Source organism: Teleopsis dalmanni, chromosome 2 (assembly GCF_002237135.1).
Source record: "Teleopsis dalmanni isolate 2A chromosome 2, ASM223713v2, whole genome shotgun sequence".
Taxonomy (NCBI): Eukaryota; Metazoa; Arthropoda; class Insecta; order Diptera; family Diopsidae; genus Teleopsis; species Teleopsis dalmanni.
In genome coordinates this window covers 126920128-126941042 of record NC_051847.1, presented here as the reverse complement: position 1 = coordinate 126941042, position 20915 = coordinate 126920128, and the positions used below count along the sequence as shown (strand labels likewise).

Genomic DNA, 20915 nt, shown 5'->3' with positions numbered 1-20915 from the left:
TCTCCTGTCCTTATATAATTTTTTCGATTTTTAACAAATAAAATCACCTGCATGTATTTATTTAGATAGTACTAGGTATTTACTTATCTAAATATATTTGTCTTTATATGCAAATAACTTTATATATATAATTATATTTTATTTTATAACTGTATATGTGTATGGTTTTTTTGTATTAATTACGATCCCGTCTTAGGCTACCTATATCCATTAGGAAAGAGTACCTTATAACATAATGCCTCGCTTAACAAAGATGTTTTGTAATCTTCTCCCTCCAAATACAATCTATTTTATAATGTATATAATTATGAAAATAAAAATTAATTTGAATCCATAAATTATATGTCTCTAATTTTCTGAGCTGAAATGTAGCATTTATATTCGCCCATATTAATTGCTTTGAAAATTACAATCTCTCTACCCTCGTACCAGTTGGCGTTATTATTGGCACAATTAACTCAAAACACAGAATGAGTGTGAATATGAATATATAAGTTTACTCATTCAAACAGAACACAAAAGATATATTAAATAAATTAAATATGTATGAATATTGATATTGAGTCATTGATGCCATTGATGCCGAAACATTTAACGAGGTTCATCATTTAATTTAGGTCGAAAAATATTGTATGCGATGCCGTGTTCAGATATTTATAAGTATTTGTGCATATATAGAAAGCAACACATCTTCGAACAACCCATTAAGTTCGTTGTATATAGTATATTTCTGCGTCATTATTTAAACAATCTTATAAGTATTTTCATTCAATTAAAATTTTAACATTTTGGTAAAGAAGTCTACTCAAGTGTCTCTTAACACTTTACTACACAATAACTTATAATGAAGGTGTCCTAGCCCATCCTATAATTCCACCTTCCGTACAGTTAGTCACACAACTGTTAACCAGCATCAGGAAAAGCTTCTCTAATGTAAATAAAAAGCTTCAAAGCAAAAACTAAACAAACTTTTGCATAATTGTATATGGAAAGCTCAAAAAGCATTTCACTCATTTGCTTTGCTGCTTAGTTTTATCACAAATTCACGTTTAAGTAGTACAAAGTTTTTTTTAGAAAAAAAAACATTGATTTTTTCCCACTGTTTTCTGAACAAAGTAGGTTTCCCTTCCTCTTGCCATATACTTGCATTTGACTTTTGACATAGTTTAATACATCCATAAGAACTCAGAAGAATAACATCTTCACTTTTCAAAAATCTTCTCAAACCATTCTTTGGCTTTTGTAGTTTGCATTGTGCTCAGATAGCTTCAAATTTACTTTTATGTAAACAATTTAGAAGAGAATCCTAGGCTTTTATGCTACCAACTTCTAATCTTTGTAGTTTCGCCATGCTTTTTAATGAAGTGCCCTACACTACGCTTAATACGTTCGTATTTTGGGTTTGCGATAATTAGAAAAAACATCATTGGTTATTACCCAACTTTTGAACAAAAAGTTTCTTAATATAACAATGCAACTAGATCTAATAATAGTTTACCTGAAAATTTGCAAGAACAATAGTGTGAGTTAGAACATCCTATGCTGGTGCAGAATATACTGCCTTACTTTTCAAAAACTAGGCGGAATAATATCGAGTCATGTCAATATTTGACATTGCTGGGTTCGAAAAACTGTCATTGTCATCTTAGGTAATATGTACCTTGTGATCAAAAAAGAACTTATTCGTTTTTTTTTTGAATTCCTGCGCTTATCCAATTGGTATCCAATTTTTTATTTTCACGCTGGCAACACTAGTATACGAATTCTGTCAAAGTTTTACGCATATCATACTATTAGTTTTTGTTTAGCTTCTATACAAAGAAAAGCTGAATTTCATTCAAAAAAAGCGTCGTTATGATGTGGCTAAAGAGATGATTTCCAACGCAGATAATGACCCCACATTTATCGAACGCATCATAACAGGTGATGAGACATGGGTCTATAAATTTGACATGTCCACCGAACAACAATCGACCGAATGGTGCTTCGGAGGTGAGCCAAAACCGAAAAGAGAACGACAAAGTCGGTCCAAAATCAAGGTTATGCTGACTGTCAAACGGTAAATAAGGAGTATTATTTTGCCGTTATGCGTCGTTTGCGTGGGGCCATTCGCAAAAAGATTTATGGAAAGAAATCTCATGGATTTTACACCACGATAACGCATCGGCTCACACAGCGTTAGTTGTGTCGCAGTGTTGACTAAAAACTCCACCAATATCATCAACTAAGTAATATCAAATTTTTGCGTGTTTTTTTAACTTCTCGTTCTTTTTTGATGAAATGGTATATTTCCTTTATACGAAATTAAAAATACTTCTTATAACGAGCACAATCAGTTAGCATCCAAATAATTTCTTCATTCCTGTCACATAAATCAATTATATTAATATCAATCATAAGAACCCACTCATATCTACGCATTTATCCTTCCATTGTCTCGTGCCATGAATATGAATATGAAATACTGTATCCTTTGAAACATTTCTGCTGAGGAAGGCTTCGGGTATACACATAATTTACATTAAAGTCTTCATTCAACATATCACTTTAAGAAAAATGACTGAATCGGGTCGAAATAACTGTTAAATATGGACTTTTCAAATATAAGTTTGCCTATCACTGATGTATGTTCAAACTATAGTTTCACATTCCATAACATCTTCCATTTTTTTCTTCTTAGTCCGAATAAACTAATTTGATTTGAACTGATATGATTTTTTTTTCATTTGTTGACATTTAAATATAATTTAATAAAATTTAACAAAAAATTAGTTACTTATGGCGTTTTTTTAATCCATGATCTCTTTTTGTGCAATTTTCCTTTTCCAACTAATAAATCTGTATAACACTCCAGATTAATTTATAACACTTTAGACATTTTGCCTGAGTAGCAAGATTATCCTAAAATGAACAGCTGTTTTATATGATTTGGAAGATAAAAAAGTGTAATTTGTTTCCACATGTGCCCAATTTGTTTGTTTATATTAAATATGTCCTTTTATTCCCTTTGAAAAAAAGAATAAGATTAAAATAAAGCACATTTCGCTGTAAATGCATTGTCATCTGACGACGAATCTTCAGATGAAGACACATTTTTGATTGTATTACCATTTACTAAAACGGAAAAAAGTTGGGTTGAAGATTTTATCGTGAATGTTGTTTATTTTCTAGCACAAGTACAAAAATTTTAATTACCTTTAAAATGTTCAAACAGCAAATTTTTATGTATTTTCGTGTATTTCGAGCTACGAGTAGCTCATGGAACAGACCTAATATCATCGATACCGTTTTAACATTCAGTGGCCATAATCTAAAACCCATAATAGTAAAATGTAAATAGAACATGTCATATATTTTATTAATAGAAGTACAACCACCCATTGTATGCTAACATACTAATGGAGACCCTATTACTTCTGAAATAGTAAATACAAATCTTGACAAAAAGAATGTTATCGCGAGACACGGCTGTCATGATCTTGGGTGAATTAAACTACTGGTATTTACAATAAGATGTACATATTTTGTTGGTATCGTTGTACTAAGTTCTACCACTCATAAAATCATATTTCACTCAAAGAAGAGTGTTGACTGGCATTTGGTCGTCGATGAGAAATAACTGCGAAAAGTAGACAATAGGGAACTTCCTATTCAAAAACCCAGCATAAAACGTTCCACTGTGGAAATCTAACATGTCTAGTGGGCATGCAAAATAAAGTTCTCATCTCCTTTTAATCATATCAATTAAAAAAGTTAGTGCGATTACAAAAAACAAACTTCTTCATAATTCTTATATCTGGCTATATGGTAATATGGTAATATTTGAACAAAAGAACAAAAGAAATCTCTACCGTTGCCAAAACCAAACAACCCATTGAGTCGACATGTTCTGGAACTGAAGGGTTTGAATATTACTATTTTTGTTTTATGTAATAATTAAAACAGTACAATAATTAAAATATACTGATCCATTAATTCTAACCGGATTAAAAGTACTACAACTGTTTGTTTGGATCTATACTTTACTCATATTTTCGTGGGGGGAAAAAAATAAAAATATTAGATTCTTTCTTTTTGTGTTGTTTTGTTTGCTTTGATAAATGTTAGATGAAGAAATAATCTTGAACTCCTCTTGAGAAAGAGGAGCTCCGCACAATCTCGCTAGCCTGTAGTACCATACATGAAATGTTGATACTTAGGTGGTGTGAACGATGAATATTTCAAGTGGTACTTAATCGTACAAAAATGATAGGTGAAGAGATTTTATGAAATCCATATATTTTATATGGAGAAAAATATTGCAAAAACATAAGAAGTGTTGAAATGTTTTAAATTAAAATGAAAATTTAACTAACATAATTTGTGCTCTTTCATCTTTTATCTTCGTTACGAGATGTGCTGTTTTCAGTTTTTTATTGAAATCTCATCTTTTCATTAAGTGAAATTCATACTTTTATGTACAGAAAGTTAATAACAATTCATTTGTGCGTATAAATAAATATGCTAGCATGAATAGTTACTAATGTAATATTGTGCATTTCTCTGCTGTTAATGCTCTTGTTACATGACAGAACAATAAAGCTACATTTTGTATCTGCCGTATTCTATTCTATTCTATTTTATTTTTATTATTTTTTGTTTTCTTGCTTTTTGCAACCACATAATACCCGGCGAAATGTATGTTGTTTTACACATCGTACATTAAACCTGCTTATCACCGCACCATGCGCTGCCTACTACTATGTCGGTGCCACAAGAGCCTGGCTTGGCGGTGTGAATATGCAGCCATTCGGGCAACAACAGCAGGCAGCACATCGACTCTACTCACTCATAGCAACACAATCCGCACATACGAATGTGAGAATGTATCTGATATCTATGCCGAATGTGCTGCGCTGTGCGGTGCTGTGCTGTACTGTGCTGCTGCTGCTGCTGCTGTTTGGCTCAACAGCCCGAACGTCACACTTCCTTGCAACTTAGCTGGCTGGCTACGTTGGCTGTGTTCTATTACTCAAGAGAGCGAAGTACTGGCAAAAAGAAAATTTTTTAAGAAGATGTTTTAGTTGGCAAATGTGTTCCCATTGAAACGTATCTTTTGTCGGTTTCGTGCATCTAAAAAATAAATAAAAATAAAATATGAAACATGAAAAATAAAAATGAAAAATGAAAAATGAAAAATGTTAAGAATTAAACGAAAAATATCTTCAATGTGAATTATTGTGAGAAAATAAATAAATATCATGAGTTGTGCATTTGTTTACAAATTCTTCGATTTTTTTAATATATTTAAATAAAAAAAATGCTATAAATATGAAATTGGAAAATGAAATAAAATCTATCTAAAATCTATATTCATCCAACTGATTGATGCAGTTTTTCTTGGACAAAATTTTTCACTAATTATTGATTTCTTTACAAAAGAAAAACATTGCAAAAAGCAGGCAAATGTGGAAAAGTGTTCACTGCACAACACACAATTTTCTTTTCGGTTTCGGTTTCGGTTTCAGTTTCAGTTTTTCTCTTTTTTACAATTTGCAAAATGTGTGAATAAATTATGTGTAATTTATTTAAATTTAAACTTGAAAATTTTCTGTAAATTGATGTTAACATGGAAAACCTAAATTTTTCACGAACACCGCAATTTCTGCGGAAAGTCATTTCAGAGGCTAGAAGGTAAAAATTTATATAACGAATTTCTCGAAAATAATTGCAATATGTAAACTTGAACTTTAATATAATATATATGATTGTATTAAAAATAAAATACAATTACTTATTAAAAGTTGATATACAAATAATACCATTGCTTACCGGTATTATTATTAATAACCTTTGAAACATATTCAGTGATTCCTAGAAAAAATCTTAGTATATTTAAAAAAATTATAACTACCAACAAACTTAAGTATATTTCCTAATGTAATACCTCATGACTTATTCAGTTTAATTATTTAAATTAAATTAAAATTTAAATTAAAATGATTGTGAAACAACGATATCAAAAATTAAATTGTTTACATATTAAATTCTTTACATAATTATGATACTCGTTAAAACCAAGTTGTAAGGAGTATCTCATACTAATGAGTATAATAATGTTCTTTAATCAAAGCTTTTATGAGTATCATAATTGGTATTTTAGATTTTTTATAATACAATATTTTACTTACTTGACTTCAACATATTTCAATAAATCACTTTTAAGAGTTAATATATATTTATTTTCTAACCCATTACATCAATTAGAAAATTACTAATAAATATTAGATTGTTCGGTAAGTAGTTTCGTTTTTTTTTTTTGTGGAAATAAAAGACAGTTTTCGTATAATAAACGAATTCCTTATTAAATTATATATTGGCCGTTCTGGTCCAATACCTTTTGTCATCTTACTGGTAGTAGCAGAATTCCACGCTCATAAAATTTTTTGTCTTTGCTGGCAAAAAAAGTAAATACAATTACATCCTCTGTCAGGAAAAAACAAAATTACTTTCCGAACAGAATATTTTATTCATCCATCTTAGAACTTACCTTATTTATTAACAATTTTATTTATAAAAAAATAAGCATATTTTGTATTTTATTTCTTCGCAAGTTATATTAAACATATCACAACCTGATACCAAGTCACAACACAACATTTGAAAAAAGAAAATTCTTTAATTTTAACAGTTCGCCTTATCTGTAAAAAAAACTCACAGCATCTTTAATTAAAGTCATTAAATCTTCTGAAACTGAAATTTTTTTCTTATTGATATACCCTTCACAAAAATAGTTATGTTCAATATTAATATTAACTTTACACAACCTTAATATTAAAGAGTTTATTTGCAACTTATCAGTATCAAATATCCAAATGCAAATAGCAGTTGCACTATCCATTTAAATAGATGTTGTATACATATAAGCACTTACGGAATTACTTACAGAATGTCTTCTTTCTCGCATTAGAAATCTTCTTTCACTTTGCCTTTATCTTTAATCCTCATGACATAACCAAAGTAGCAAAACCGTTGAATGTTAACCCGCTTAATGACTTAAAGTTGTGGTAAAACTCTTACATATTGTGGTTTATACGAATGCGTTTGTAGTCACAATTCATAGAAAACCAAAGATCTTTTCTTTTCCACACTCGCAATGTTGCTTCACTATTTTGTACTATATTTTCTTTATATTTCTTTCTTTACTATATAAAAGCATAGATATCAAATATAACCTATTAAGTGTAGATGTTGTCAGTCGGGATTCCAGTTGCTTACTGAGTCTATAGTAGTACCCATTGGAAATGGTAATTATTCGTCTGATCTCCATTATCATTGAATTATTAAGATAACAAGATGGATAACATAAAATCCTCATATACTCATTTCAATTTGCACTCATTTAACGTTACATTCCTTTTCTATATAATATGTAAACTATGAAAAAAAATATTATACTATCATAAATCACATAATTAAAGATATAATAAAGTAAGGTCCTACCTTCTCTAAAACTTTCCACGCTATCTAAAGTTTTAATTTTTATCCTACGGATACTTCTTCACATCATTCTGCAGAAGCGTATTAGCTTTATAATCGAGAAAAAAATCTTGGCCGTAAATGACCCTATCAAGGATTTTTTAGGGCATTGTAAATATTTGGTCAGCAGTGGAACGATTTGGTCTAAAATCGTAATAACCTAAGTGTTTCTATCAAACACTCAAGTTAAACGCATTCTAAACAGTACAGACCATTTAAAATTTTCAATTGCTGAGCGCAGTTTCGTCTACTATTTTTTTTAGATGCGCCGGTGAAATCTTCCCTCAATATATCTCCGACTGCTGTGAACTTTTTAGCAGATCATCTGTGTCTCTCGCCATATTATTCTTAAGTCGCTCAATACAGCTGAAAAAATCATTGACAATTAAGTGGTGCTGTTGGTTAACCGCTGACATTTGCCACTTTGAATGCTGTCAGATACTATACATTCTATACTCATTCCTCGACTAGCTAAATTACTAGTTCCTAAAATGAAAAAAATCATATTTTTCAGTAAAGTTTAAGCAGTAGTTAAGCATACCTTAGTAGGTATGCGATATATTTCAAAATATTTAAAATAATCATTATAGCAATACAAAAAGACATTAAATAGATGTGGTGATAGTCACTGTTGCTAAATATTTGGAATATATTACTTTATTCAACGTTTTGTGTATAGTAGCAATGACTCTCTCAGATAATCATATTTTTATATGAATAAGAATATACATATATAGTTAATGGGCTTCCCGATGACGCATTCGCCGTATTACAAACAACTGCACAAACTCCAATATTCTATTTATGATATAGTGAATATACATATTAAATATATAGTAAAAATATTATTTTTGGAAAATAAAAAAAATAAAAGGAATAAATTAGTAAATAATATATACGTATATGACTTAAATATATAGTATAAATCTGTGAATCAGTGTATTTCAAATTTCTGCAAACAATGCTCAATTCAAAGGCGTTTTTTATAATAAAATTATGTAATCGCACCAAAAATCTTACCACCTACATAATTTTAGAATCCTTTTCGTATTGCCTAGGGTTGTGCTTAAAAGTTTACCCCACGCTTGCCTTTTGTTTCCTTGGTCAATATCTGCATTAGCGAGTAAAAAGACAAAAGAAAATGAACGCATTGTGTGATGTAATGCAGGAGGCAATTAAGGCGTTAAGTGCAGTTGAATTGCTTTGAATAATTTTTTTTTAGCTAAGATGGCAAAGAATAATTGTGATAATTTACTGTAAAACTGCCGTGAGACAGATCACAAGGACAGAATATAATAAATAGAAACGCAATATACAAGTGGAACCCTTCTTATAATCCTTATAGGTATCTTATGTAAATAATCATATTTCTAGTGACGTATGCTAGATTTAACTTCAATATGAAACACAAAGATCTTTTATTGTAGACATTCTATATGATTTTCTGCAAAATTTGATTAATATTCTTAACTTTACTTCACTTAGGACTACAACGACGAACCTATGCCACATATGAAAATCGCTATAACACAGAGGGTCGTATAGCACATGTGGTCAAAAATATAAAGATCCTTATTTTGCTTTCTGGAACAATTTATTGGTAGAACACAGCTTGTCATTTATAGTAGAAATATTTTTAGTCGAACAAACATCAGATAGATTCGACTTGAAAAAGATTTAATATCAAAATTTTCTTCTTGCGGCAGATTAAAATTTTATATATTTTCGTATTCCTACTTTGCCTTTGTTTTCCAATTGAGGAAGACTTGCTGTTCTAATTAAATTTTTTAAATTCCTTTTTTATTATTATTTAACACGTTTCAGTCAATCCTAACTTCACAAAATTACTTTAGAAACGTGGATGAATTCCATAAAGGGAATATCCTGCAGAGTTTTTATAATATTATCTATTGTCTTTAAAAAATTTGTTTAACGTAAAAGTCAATAGTTTTAATTTTTTATAGTAGTGGCTTTTTTGTATAATTGGAAAAATTAATATTACATAGAAAGGGTTTGACCTAAAACTCCTCAAAATAGTATTACAATTATCATTTTGAATTAGGTGGTGACAACCTATGCTTGATTAAAATAAAAGTAATCCAAACTTCTGTTGTTTTGTGAAAATATATTGTGTAGGTAAATTTACATAAATAATACGACTTCTTGTTCGCTTATTACTCTTAGTGAGCAAAATCGACCACCCTTTAAATCAATTATGTCGAAGTGCTTCTACTGAAGTTCTCATTCCTTCTCACTATTTTTACTTGGCCAGAGATCCACATCTTTATCTAACGAAGACACTATTATTAAATAGTGTCTTGAGCTGAACTTTAACTGCATATTTAGTGGTGGCTGTTTTACTCGGTTTACCATTCTTAGAGATATTAAACTTTATATTTTTATTTTTATTTATGTACAAAGTATACATGTGACTTCAATATATAATAAAAATGAAATGTATATTTTATAATTGTATGTTAATCAGCAAAAAAGTTTTAAAAATAAATTTGACTGTTAATTTACATTAATACATTAAGAATTATATAAATAAACAAAAAAAGTTGGTGAACGATTCCAATAAATTGACTCTGTAAACTATTGGGAGTAAGATAAGACATTAAGCCATACCAATGTGTTGCCACTGAGTGAAGGACAATTTCAAAGTCATATACATTTCATACAGGATATACACTATTAATCAGCTTAACAGAAAAAATTCTTGGTTTAAAAAATTAATCTTTTACTTTTCCTTTTAATCTGTTAATCAACTTTTATTCTATTGTACACTGCTAAAAAAAACAAAAATTTTGATAGAAAAAATAATCTCATCTGTTTATCAACTTTTATTCTATTGTGCACTGCTAAAAAAAACAAAAATTTTTATATAAAAAATAATCTCATAATTCTAGTTTCCGTCTAAAGCCTAATACGACCTATTAATACTTCCCTTTATTCATTTATATGCTCTACATTGCACTTTACCCTATTTTAAGTAAAACTGAAGAGTGCAAGAACACGTGTCTTGTGAAACGTCACTAAGTTGGTTGTTGAAAGCACTTACATCCTTAATCGTGACACAAAATAATAAATAAGAGCGTGAATATGTGCCGATTTCACAGGCAGTTTGCATCATTGACTGACATGATTTGACTCTTAAGGGCATCTAATTATGCATGAACATGCTCATCCTATCATAAGTGAAAGATAATTGATATACTCAAGTTTTTAGTTATTTATCACCTCAATAAAGTGGAGTTATTATGGTTTGTGTTATAAGCACAATAAATTAAATTTATTCATTAATAAATTACTTACATCTATATATTTTTAATATGACTTAACATTCATTAACTTTAGCAAAAATATATAAAATATTTATTAAATAATAAATTAACGAAAAGAATAGTATTGAAATTAAACAATTAAAAAAATAAAAATGTAATTAATTAATTAATTCAATTATTTTACAGCTTGTTTATGATTTCGTTCTAATATAAACAAAGTAATAAAAAAACTTTCATAGCAAAAGTAACAAAACTCCAGAAAAATATGCGAACATAAAAAGTCAAGTAGGGCTTTGGGACAGTTGGGGAAGGTGTGCTGATTCTGAGCTTCACATTTGGCAGGACCCGAGTTCGAATCCTGGTACTTGCAGTCTCAAAAAATAATTATTTATGAATAATTAAATACAAGAATTATTTCCAAGACCACTGATGATGGGTATTTGGCAATACTCGAAACAGCTGTATGGTCAGCCAAAAATTCAATTAATTAAGATAATGTAATGCCTTTCGAACAGGAAATAACCAGTATATGATATATAAGAGAACGCTATAGATATACTAAGTTTTGAATATTATTAAATAGACTCATTTTGCCATTAAATACTTGGAAGCTATCATTTATATAACATCAACTATTAGAAAAAACAGTAACAAAAGCAGTATATAAAACATGTTTTAAATAAATAATGACTATACGAAGCTTTGATTTGCATTGATGTCCAAAAAACTGAGTCGTTACTTATGAACAGAAGATTTGAAATCGTAGAAATTTAGTTAACATCTAAAAAGTTCTAAATCAATGGACCTATAAATAAATCAATAAAAAACAGAAATATTCTTATTTTAATTTATAAAAAATTAGAATACATTTTTAAAGTACATATTTAAAAACTTTCAATTGCTCGGGTTTAACATTATCGTTATCAGCTTAAAAACCAATAGTATCCGAAAAATCGATTTAGGATATAAATCTACAAGCAAGTTCCGCTATTAAACGGAGTTAGAAATCAAGATATATAGGTATACGTACGCAAGTAAAAATCTATACGCTCAGTAAAGCAAATACAAATAAACTAAAAAACTTTATGTGAAAACTTAACTATAGAACTTTAAGAGTATAGAATAAAGGATGAAGTTTGAAACAACCGGTATAATCACGAGTCAAAAAGACTATACGAGCGTGCTTCCATTTTAATAGTCGTCACATTATTTTTACTAACAATGAATGTTTTGAAAAACACAGGACAAATATTAAATTTGAAAATTCCTTTAAATTTTAAAAATCAAAGACAAGAGTTCTACATTCTATCAATAAAAAAATTATATTATTATTCTCATGTATCCGTATTCAAATATAGTGTGACCTTTACGAGATCATTCATTGGTTTTTAAACTATTTTATAAGAAAGATAATGGTGAGTTCATTAAATGACATACAGATTGCTGGGTTGGATTTCTTTTATAAAATCTGAAACTTAAGGAAGATTATTCGAACACCTTAGATCTTACAATGAAAATAAAGAACTTACTGTTGTTGTATTTTTAGAAAGATTTATTTCTGAGAGTTGACATAGACATTTATGTATGTGTATCTTGTATTCTGCAGGAATGGGCACTATGATTTGTACCAGTAAATATTTGTTTGATATTGGATGAGTTGGTGTTAGGGTTAAGTAATAATTTATAAATTACAAAACAAAAAATAATATAGATGTATTCGGACGTAACTTTGTAACGTGGTAATCCATTATACATAAAATGGATAAATTATTACGTGTGTATGTTATTTCTCGGTAATATTGTAAAATACGAATTACTAAAACAGGTGATTTTGTTTCTAAAAAATATAAAAAAATGAAATTAATTTATAATAATAATAATACTTTAATAAAATTAAAGTAAAATTTATTTATATTTTTTAAACAGTTCAAATATAAAATTAAATTTAAATATTGTGCAACATTGCACAGTGATAAGAATAAACTGATGTTTTACTGAATACCGATAAAATTAACAGACATAATATTTTGATAATTCATTAACTCGGTAAAGTTTTGATTTCATACTTAAAACTTTTTCACTTTACCGAGTTACCCAGTTACTGAATAAGTCTGTCAACTACAATTTATATTAAATACCTATTTAAAGGAACAAATGATTTGTTGGATTCGGTATTAGTACGAATCGAAAACATAGCGAATTTATTCTGAACTGAAATACAATTTTCTGGTTAGATCTAATTTAAAATGTCCAGCTCTGTGTGCTATGAAAGTCTTAAAATCCTTTATTAATTTGACTGTATAGTACTGAAAATTAACCTATTTTAAATATAGATACTTGTATATATGAGGTGAAGAATATTTATTGGTAAACAAATAGTGCGCATAAGTAAATTAGCTTGATCTTTACTTAACATTTTTAAGTGAAAAACCTATTTACAGTATTCGCCTATAAACATATTTAGTAAATAAATAAATTCTTTGAGATATGTCGTCATTTATTTCATTATTTCATCTCTAAAGTGTTGGCAATTCGCTAGAGTGATAACCTTGCAATTGCAAAATCGGCTTCAAGATACAAGTTCGTCGATTGTATGAAGCGAAACTGCTACTTTGTACACTCATGTTGACTGCCATATATGCCGGTATACACATACTTCCAAACTTATTTAAAAATTTATATACAGTCGTACTAAAATTACTTTAAAAGACATTCACATGTACATTCGTAATCATTAAATTAATAAATATTTCAGATCATTTATACGTAGCGAAGATCAAGAAGCTAATATTGTAGACGAGCGTAGTGAAGGCGAGTGCTGTGACGAAGTATACGTAGATGAAATGGAACTGTCTCACAGTTTGACTTTGAATGAGGAAGCTTTAAAACAGCTGCCAGAGCCAAAAAAACCAGTTTTTATTTTTGAATGGTTGCGTTATTTGGAGAAAATATTACCCACAGCACATAAATCTGAAATCAAAGGATGCCAAAAGAAATTGGTACAACAGTTGACGGAGCAAATACAAGGTTCACCGGGACCACCAACCCGAAAACTTATAGCAAGTTGTCTAGCCACGCTATTCTCGGTCGGAGACACATTTATGCTGTTTGATACAGTAAATGCCTGCAATGATATTCTAAAAAACAAAGATGACTCACCAAGCTATCTGCCCACAAAGCTGTAAGTATGAAATTTATTTAAACAAATAATTGTAATAAAAATTTATTTATATACCATATGATATATATATTTTTTTCAAATAGTGCTGCTATTTGCGTACTTGGTTCTATGTATGAAAAGCTTGGGCGTATGATGGGTCGTTCATATGAAGAAACAGTTCAGATACTCATACGCACGCTACGCAATGCAGAATCACAAACCCGTATTGAAATTATGGTCACATTGGAAAAGGTTTGTATTTACTTTTACTTTTTAAATTTGAAACTGTAAAATATATATCATTTTATATATCATCTTACTTAAAGGTGTGCGCTGGCATGGGCACCGCTATATCTAATGTCCATAAAGATGTATATAAATCCACAAAACATTGCCTTACAGATCGTGTAATGGCCGTTCGCGTAGCAGCAGCAAAATGTATGCTTGAAATGATCAATCATGCATCCTTTCTTTATCAAACCGAACTGGAGAGTTTAGCTACGCTGTGTTTCCGAGCTTTCGATGGAAGTAACTATGAAGTACGTTGTGCTGTAGCTAAGCTGCTTGGTACTTTGTTAGCCTTCACTCAACAACCTAATGAAGCACTGAATAGAAAACCTGTAGCACAGGTTGTACACGGTAAAAATATGCCGCGCAATGTTTCATTGGATGAAGCATTAGGCATTTTAATGTCAGGTTTTCTGAGAGGTGGAGTATCATTCCTTAAGGGTACTGGCGAAATTATTAAAGGCAGTTCCGGCGTTAATCGTGAAGTACGTGTTGGCGTTACACATTCCTATGTAGTGTTTGTGCAATTTATGGGTAGTGTTTGGTTGGAACGTAACCTTAGCACATTTCTAGTGCACGTTTTAGATTTAGTAGCAAATCCAAAAGCGGCTTCTTCACATGTCGATGCCGTCTACTCACGCAAGTGTATTAATTTTATATTACGTTCCATAATTGGTAAAATGTTGGGAGAAAAAGCACAAACATCAGCCTGTAAAGAACTCATACATATTGTGGCAAAACAAATGAATTCCATTGATTTTAATCCAGAAAATGCTAAGGATTCCAATCAAGAAACGCTATTTAGTCAGCATTTATTGGTGTGTGCATTGCAAGAACTTGGTTCATTAGTATTAGGCTTAGGCACAACTGCTCAAAATTTACTAAATGATAATACATTAAATTCCATTGATGCTACCTGTGCTGTATTGGTGCATCCTTGTGCCGCAGCACGTTTAGCAGCAGCCTGGTGTTTACGTTGCTTTTGTGTAGCCGTGCCAAGTCAAATAACGCCTCTAATAGATCGTTTTGTTGAAGCCATTGAGCATATGCGGTCATCACCAGAAGCTATAGCCGGTTACAGTTGTGCATTAGCGGCCATTTTGGGTAGTGTACGTTACTCACCACTTGGCATACCACATACCAAAGGCAAAGTAGTATTCAATACAGCTGAAGAGTTACTACGTTCAGCTTCCCAAAATAGTCGCATGTCATTAAATAGAACTCAAGCTGGTTGGCTGCTTATAGGCGCTATAATGACACTTGGTTCATCAGTAGTGAAAGGTCTTCTACCGCGAATGGTATTGCTATGGCGTAATTCATTTCCACGCTCAAATAAAGAATTGGAGTCGGAAAAAGCACGTGGCGATGCGTTTACCTGGCAAGTTACACTGGAAGGGCGTGCTGGAGCTTTATCAGTTATGCATAGCTTTCTGTTAAACTGTCCGGACTTATTAACTGAAGATATAACACGAAGACTATTAACTCCGATCGAGAGTGCGTTAGCAATGCTAGTCAAGTAACTTTATTTATAATTTACAATAATCTCTTTTAAACCACTGTCCAATTATATTTATAGCTTATCTGCTGTGTTAAAAACTTATGGCACACAACTTAAAGCACCAGCTGCAATGGTACGTTTAAGACTTTATGAAACGCTTACATTATTGCCACCAAATGCTTTGGAGTCATCCTATACACATTTATTACGTATGCTTGTATCGGAATTTACGCTGGCGGAAAATGCTGCAAATACAACCAACTCCTTGTTGCGTGCCTTATGCCACGGCGATGATTCAATTATTTTAGGAACTTGGTTACAAGAAACCGATCATCGTACTATTGAAGATCAGGTATAAATATCGTTTATTTTACTGACTTGCATGTTAAGTTTATATACGGAAGAGGGAAAGAAAAATTGTAATATTTCCACTTATAGTCTCAATAACAAAATGTCCTTAATTGGCACAGTATCGGACAAAACAATTGCACTGCATTTTTACATTTTTTTTAAATGTTAATTAAATATTAAGTTTAAAAAAAATATATAAATAATTTTTTATCATTGGTTAGGAATTACAATCACAAAAAAAAAACATATTTTTTGTTCTTTTCTTTATTTGAAATGGCCCGAGCATGCTCACATTTTCACTCCTCATAAATATTTTAACAGTCACAGTGTGTTAAAAAATGATTATCTGTATAAATAAATGGAATCTGTCTATTAAATTTTTTTTTATTAAGTGATGTATTTTTAAATTTCGCGTATTACAAGTGTACATTAATTTTTTCTTCAGATTCAAATAATATTTAAACTGATTCGAAACAATTTATTATATTCCCCTACAACGATTGTGATAAACACCTTTTTAAAAAAAATATGTCTCCAGAAATATAGAATACCTATAATTCTTGTTTTTATTATTTGGAAAAATACATCTAAAATAAACAAAAATAATTCTGTAGGAGTGAAACCTTACATCTATACATGTTCTTTTTATTTCATCAATGCTACAATGCGAGGCTATCTGTGCCTCGTCACTTAAACAAAGCAGTATTATTTAGTAATAATTGTCAAGATTTGTGTCTTTTAGAAGTAAATTATTACAATTTCTGTGTCACTCTACATAACATGGCCCTTATGATTTAGTTTTTTTGGATTTTTTTTGAAATAATTACACAACCCTAATAGATCTGCTTCTTGCTCTATTGAAGGTGGAGAGACTTGCATAACTGTTATATTATTGTCACAGATGAAATGAAATCAGATTTAAACACCTAAGCACTCCATTTATAATTCAGTAGATTTGTTAACTTGTTAATGATATATATAATCTATTCAATTTTACGAAGAGCCATTGACTCAGAGAGGTTAAGGTTTAATGATAATTTCATAATTATATGAAATTTGGTATTACTTAAAATTTAATTAAATATGTTTTTTCCGATACTGTACTTTTATTTTAAATGTTGTGAAGTATCATATCAATATATATAATATATATGTATATACAACTTTATTAGTTTTCTACAACCAACTAATATTTATATTATTATATTTTTAAAATGTTTTCTGAAACGAATTAATATTTAAACTATTATAGAATATACTATATAGTATATTAGATCATAATTCACCATAGCATATTCATTATATATGCTCTATCTTTATAATATTTCATTAACAATATTTTTTAAAAATATTTTAATATATAGTTATCCAAATATATATGAACTTACATATTCAATTATTTTTATTAACACTATTTACCTAGGCTATATGTCCCGGGTACAAGTTTTAATTTGTTGTTTATAAATCTTATTACAAATATTTATATTCATTAATTTGTTTTTTTTTACAGAAAAAAAACAAATTAATTGCAAATTAAAATTTTAAAAATAAGAATAGAAATATATATTTATATATAAAAAGTAAATAGTACTTTTTAAAACTGGCCATCTATTGGTAATCACATACGCCAGTAAAGTCAATCACTCCTTAGATTTACCTAGTTTAATACGGTACAACATTGACTTTTTCTGAAAAATATTTCCACTGACTGAAAAGCAACTGTTTGTGGACGTAGAAGCGATATAAAAGTGTCAGGATCTGATGTCCTGAGAACATCTCCACTGACGTTATAAAACACACATTTGAAAAGAGAGTTTATTTTAAATACATTAAATAGGCCAGTCCAGTTTATTTTAAAAGGCACCTTGTACTAAAAATTGAAAAAAAAAATTTTTATATATTAACATAATTTAATTTTTAGAGAGGGTTTTTAAACAATAGTGAATTGGAACAAGATTTTATTATTTGTAATTAATTAAATTTTTTGCTGACAGATGTATGATCTGATTTGAAGGCAAATAGCTAGCCAAATAATCATTTAATTAAAAATAATAAAATTTTGTTGTTGCAATTCACTACTGTTAATTTTACACTTCATTCTCTCATTTATAATTATTATAATAACTCTTTGAAATTGTATAGTGAACTATACTTGTTTTTATGAATAAACAAAAAAATTGACAAAACTCTAAATTTGAATAAAGCAGGATGCTTTAAAAACCTCGTTCGTAACTCTATATATATCACACCAGGAGTAATACACTGTTTCTTTTTTTTAATTGTTCCGTTTAAAAGCCTTAAGTAAGTTACTAAGCAAATTGTAGTTCTGACAAACTAGTTTTTTCTTTTTGTTTATTTCTTTATAATTCACTATTAAAATATCTTTATTAGTAGTAAAGTGTTTGGTTTAGACATCAAAATAATTTATATTTGAAAACCTCGCATTATTTCCTACCTAAAAACAGCTCACCGTCCAGCCATCAATTAATATTCAATAGCTTGAAGAAAACCGAAACTTTCTTTTTATTAATCTAATAAAGTTTAATTGCTTTTTTAATAAACCACATAACATTCACTCCAATGAAATTTAACCCATTGTTCTAAGTGAGGTTCGTGATATAAGGTTTACTTATTTTATTTTATACAATGTATGGTTAAAATAAAAAATTGTAATATTAAGTAATTAGTGATATGATTTTAAAACTTATTGTTAGTCTCATTCTAAGACAAGATACAATAAATAAATGTATAACTATTTAAAAAAAAATAACATTGTAAAAACTAGGCATTAGTTATTCCATATGTAATAAATTAACATATATAAATTTTATCAAATTTATTTTTCCCTGTCGATAAATCTCTAATTAATATTTTTATTTAGGTATTTAAATATAACACTATTATTAAACCTAATTCAATATTGGTATATTATGGTATATTATTAGAGCATAAGAATGTTGTTATAGCATTCGATGTTATAATAATTATGATGCATTTTAAACAATCCAAACAATGATGCGTGATATAATTATGATTAAACTTAATTCCACAGTGAGCTGTGAAACTCGATGATGATAATGATAGTAATATATTTATATACATTTAGTATATATATACTTAATAGTGATTTAACTATATAGTAAATATTAATTCGTTACCAAGAGATTTAACCACTTGTATATATATATGTATATACATATATACATGTCTGTAAAGCGGACATGTGCATCTTCCTAGCATTAAGAAAGTTGTAAATTATTTATAATCCAAATGCCAAGGATAATCGACATTACATACTAACATTATTTCTTTTTATGTATTTTTGAATTTTTCCTTATTGCATATAAAATAAATTCTCCTCTACGTTGACCGCCTTAACAAATCAAATAATTTTGGGTATTGCATTTTGTACAATTTGATATCAAAATAAACAAAAACAAAAAAAAAACAAAATAATACTAAAAATGAAAATGAAAATGAACAAATTAAACCAAACAAGATGGAGCCAAATCGTAAATCAGATGGGGAGCATGTAAGTGTTGTTTGTGTTTTCTGTGAACTAAAATTTTATTTCGCTGTATTTCTTGTGTTTTTATGGTTTCACTTAAAGAGCATTTAGTTTGCTACTTCTAAGCTCTACACTATTTGGCGTTGAGCCAAGGATTTTTATAAGTTTTTCGTTGAATTCGTACGTGCATGTATGTTATCCTTTCTTATATTAAAAATTTTTCTTTTATTTTCTCTCATTTGCTTGAATTTTTAAAGCTTAATAATATAAGATTATCGATTTGTTGTACAGCTTTATAAAATGCATAATGGTTTCCTTTTACTTTGTACTTTATTTATACATACATATGAATTACATTTTTTGATATCATTCTACACATATAATAATGCATATATTGTTTGCTGTAAAATTGCAGTTGCAACCAAATAGCGCCGCTGGGTCGGGTGCTTTAGAACATGATCCTTGTTGCTTGTATCGTCCTCCAACAGTTGGTGTTATGAGCGCAGCAGCCATTAGCAATGCCCTAAATGCGAGTAATAAAATAGAGCAATGTCCTGGTCCACTGCCTTTAGGTGTGGCAGTTATTGATATGTCGGTTTCGTTATTCGGCCTAATCTTTCCAAAAGTCGCCAACAAACACCGTTTACAGATGTTGGAACATTTTGGTGAGTGCATTCGACAAGCTAAAAGCAGCCGCCAAGAAGCTGTGCAAATGAATATATTCACTGCGCTCCTAAGCGGTCTAAAAGGTTTAACCGATAGTAAATCAGGCATTGGTGAAGAAAACGTTAAGAAAAGTGCAACTAATTTGATTGTTGCTGCATTGGTCAGCTCAAATGCTACACTACGTTGTGCAGCTGGCGAAGCACTTGGACGTATGGCACAAGTCGTAGGCGATTCTCGATTTACGGCTGAATTGGCACAAAATTCATTTGATAAACTAAAATCTGCCAGAGATGTTATAACGCGTACAGGTCATTCTTTGGCTTTAGGATGTTTGCATCGTTACGTTGGTGGCATGGGGTCTTCACAGCATTTAAATACAAGTGTATCTATACTGTTGGCACTAGCACAAGACACCTCATCACCAGTTGTGCAGGTTTGGTCGTTGTATGCTCTATCGCTTATAGCCGATTCCGGTGGGCCGATGTTCCGTAATTATGTAGAAGCTACTCTATCGTTAAGTTTGAAACTTTTACTTGCGGTACCACACTCTAATGTTGATGTACACCAGTGTGTTGGACGTTTGCTGAATGCATTAATTACAACTGTTGGTCCAGAATTACAAGTAAGTAGAATATAATTTTT

The 20915-nt window shown here is 29.7% G+C and overlaps 1 protein-coding gene across 5 annotated transcripts in view; it reads left to right on the top strand.

Annotated features, from left to right (window-relative positions):
* The window catches only part of LOC119684295 (HEAT repeat-containing protein 5B), a 42084-nt gene that overhangs the window by 13449 nt on the left and 7720 nt on the right, over window positions 1-20915 (top strand). For 2 of the 5 annotated variants that reach the window (XM_038098304.1, XM_038098303.1), the window contains exons 1-7: window positions 5363-5673; window positions 13558-13983; window positions 14067-14214; window positions 14289-15766; window positions 15827-16100; window positions 19599-19631; window positions 20023-20895. In XM_038098304.1, the coding sequence (XP_037954232.1) occupies window positions 5609-5673; window positions 13558-13983; window positions 14067-14214; window positions 14289-15766; window positions 15827-16100; window positions 19599-19631; window positions 20023-20895 (3297 nt within the window). In that variant the 5' untranslated portion in view covers window positions 5363-5608. Of the gene's footprint in view, window positions 1-5362; window positions 5674-13557; window positions 13984-14066; window positions 14215-14288; window positions 15767-15826; window positions 16101-19598; window positions 19632-20022; window positions 20896-20915 lie in introns of those variants that run through there. The other 3 variants (XM_038098307.1, XM_038098305.1, XM_038098306.1) reach the window with 3 other exon arrangements.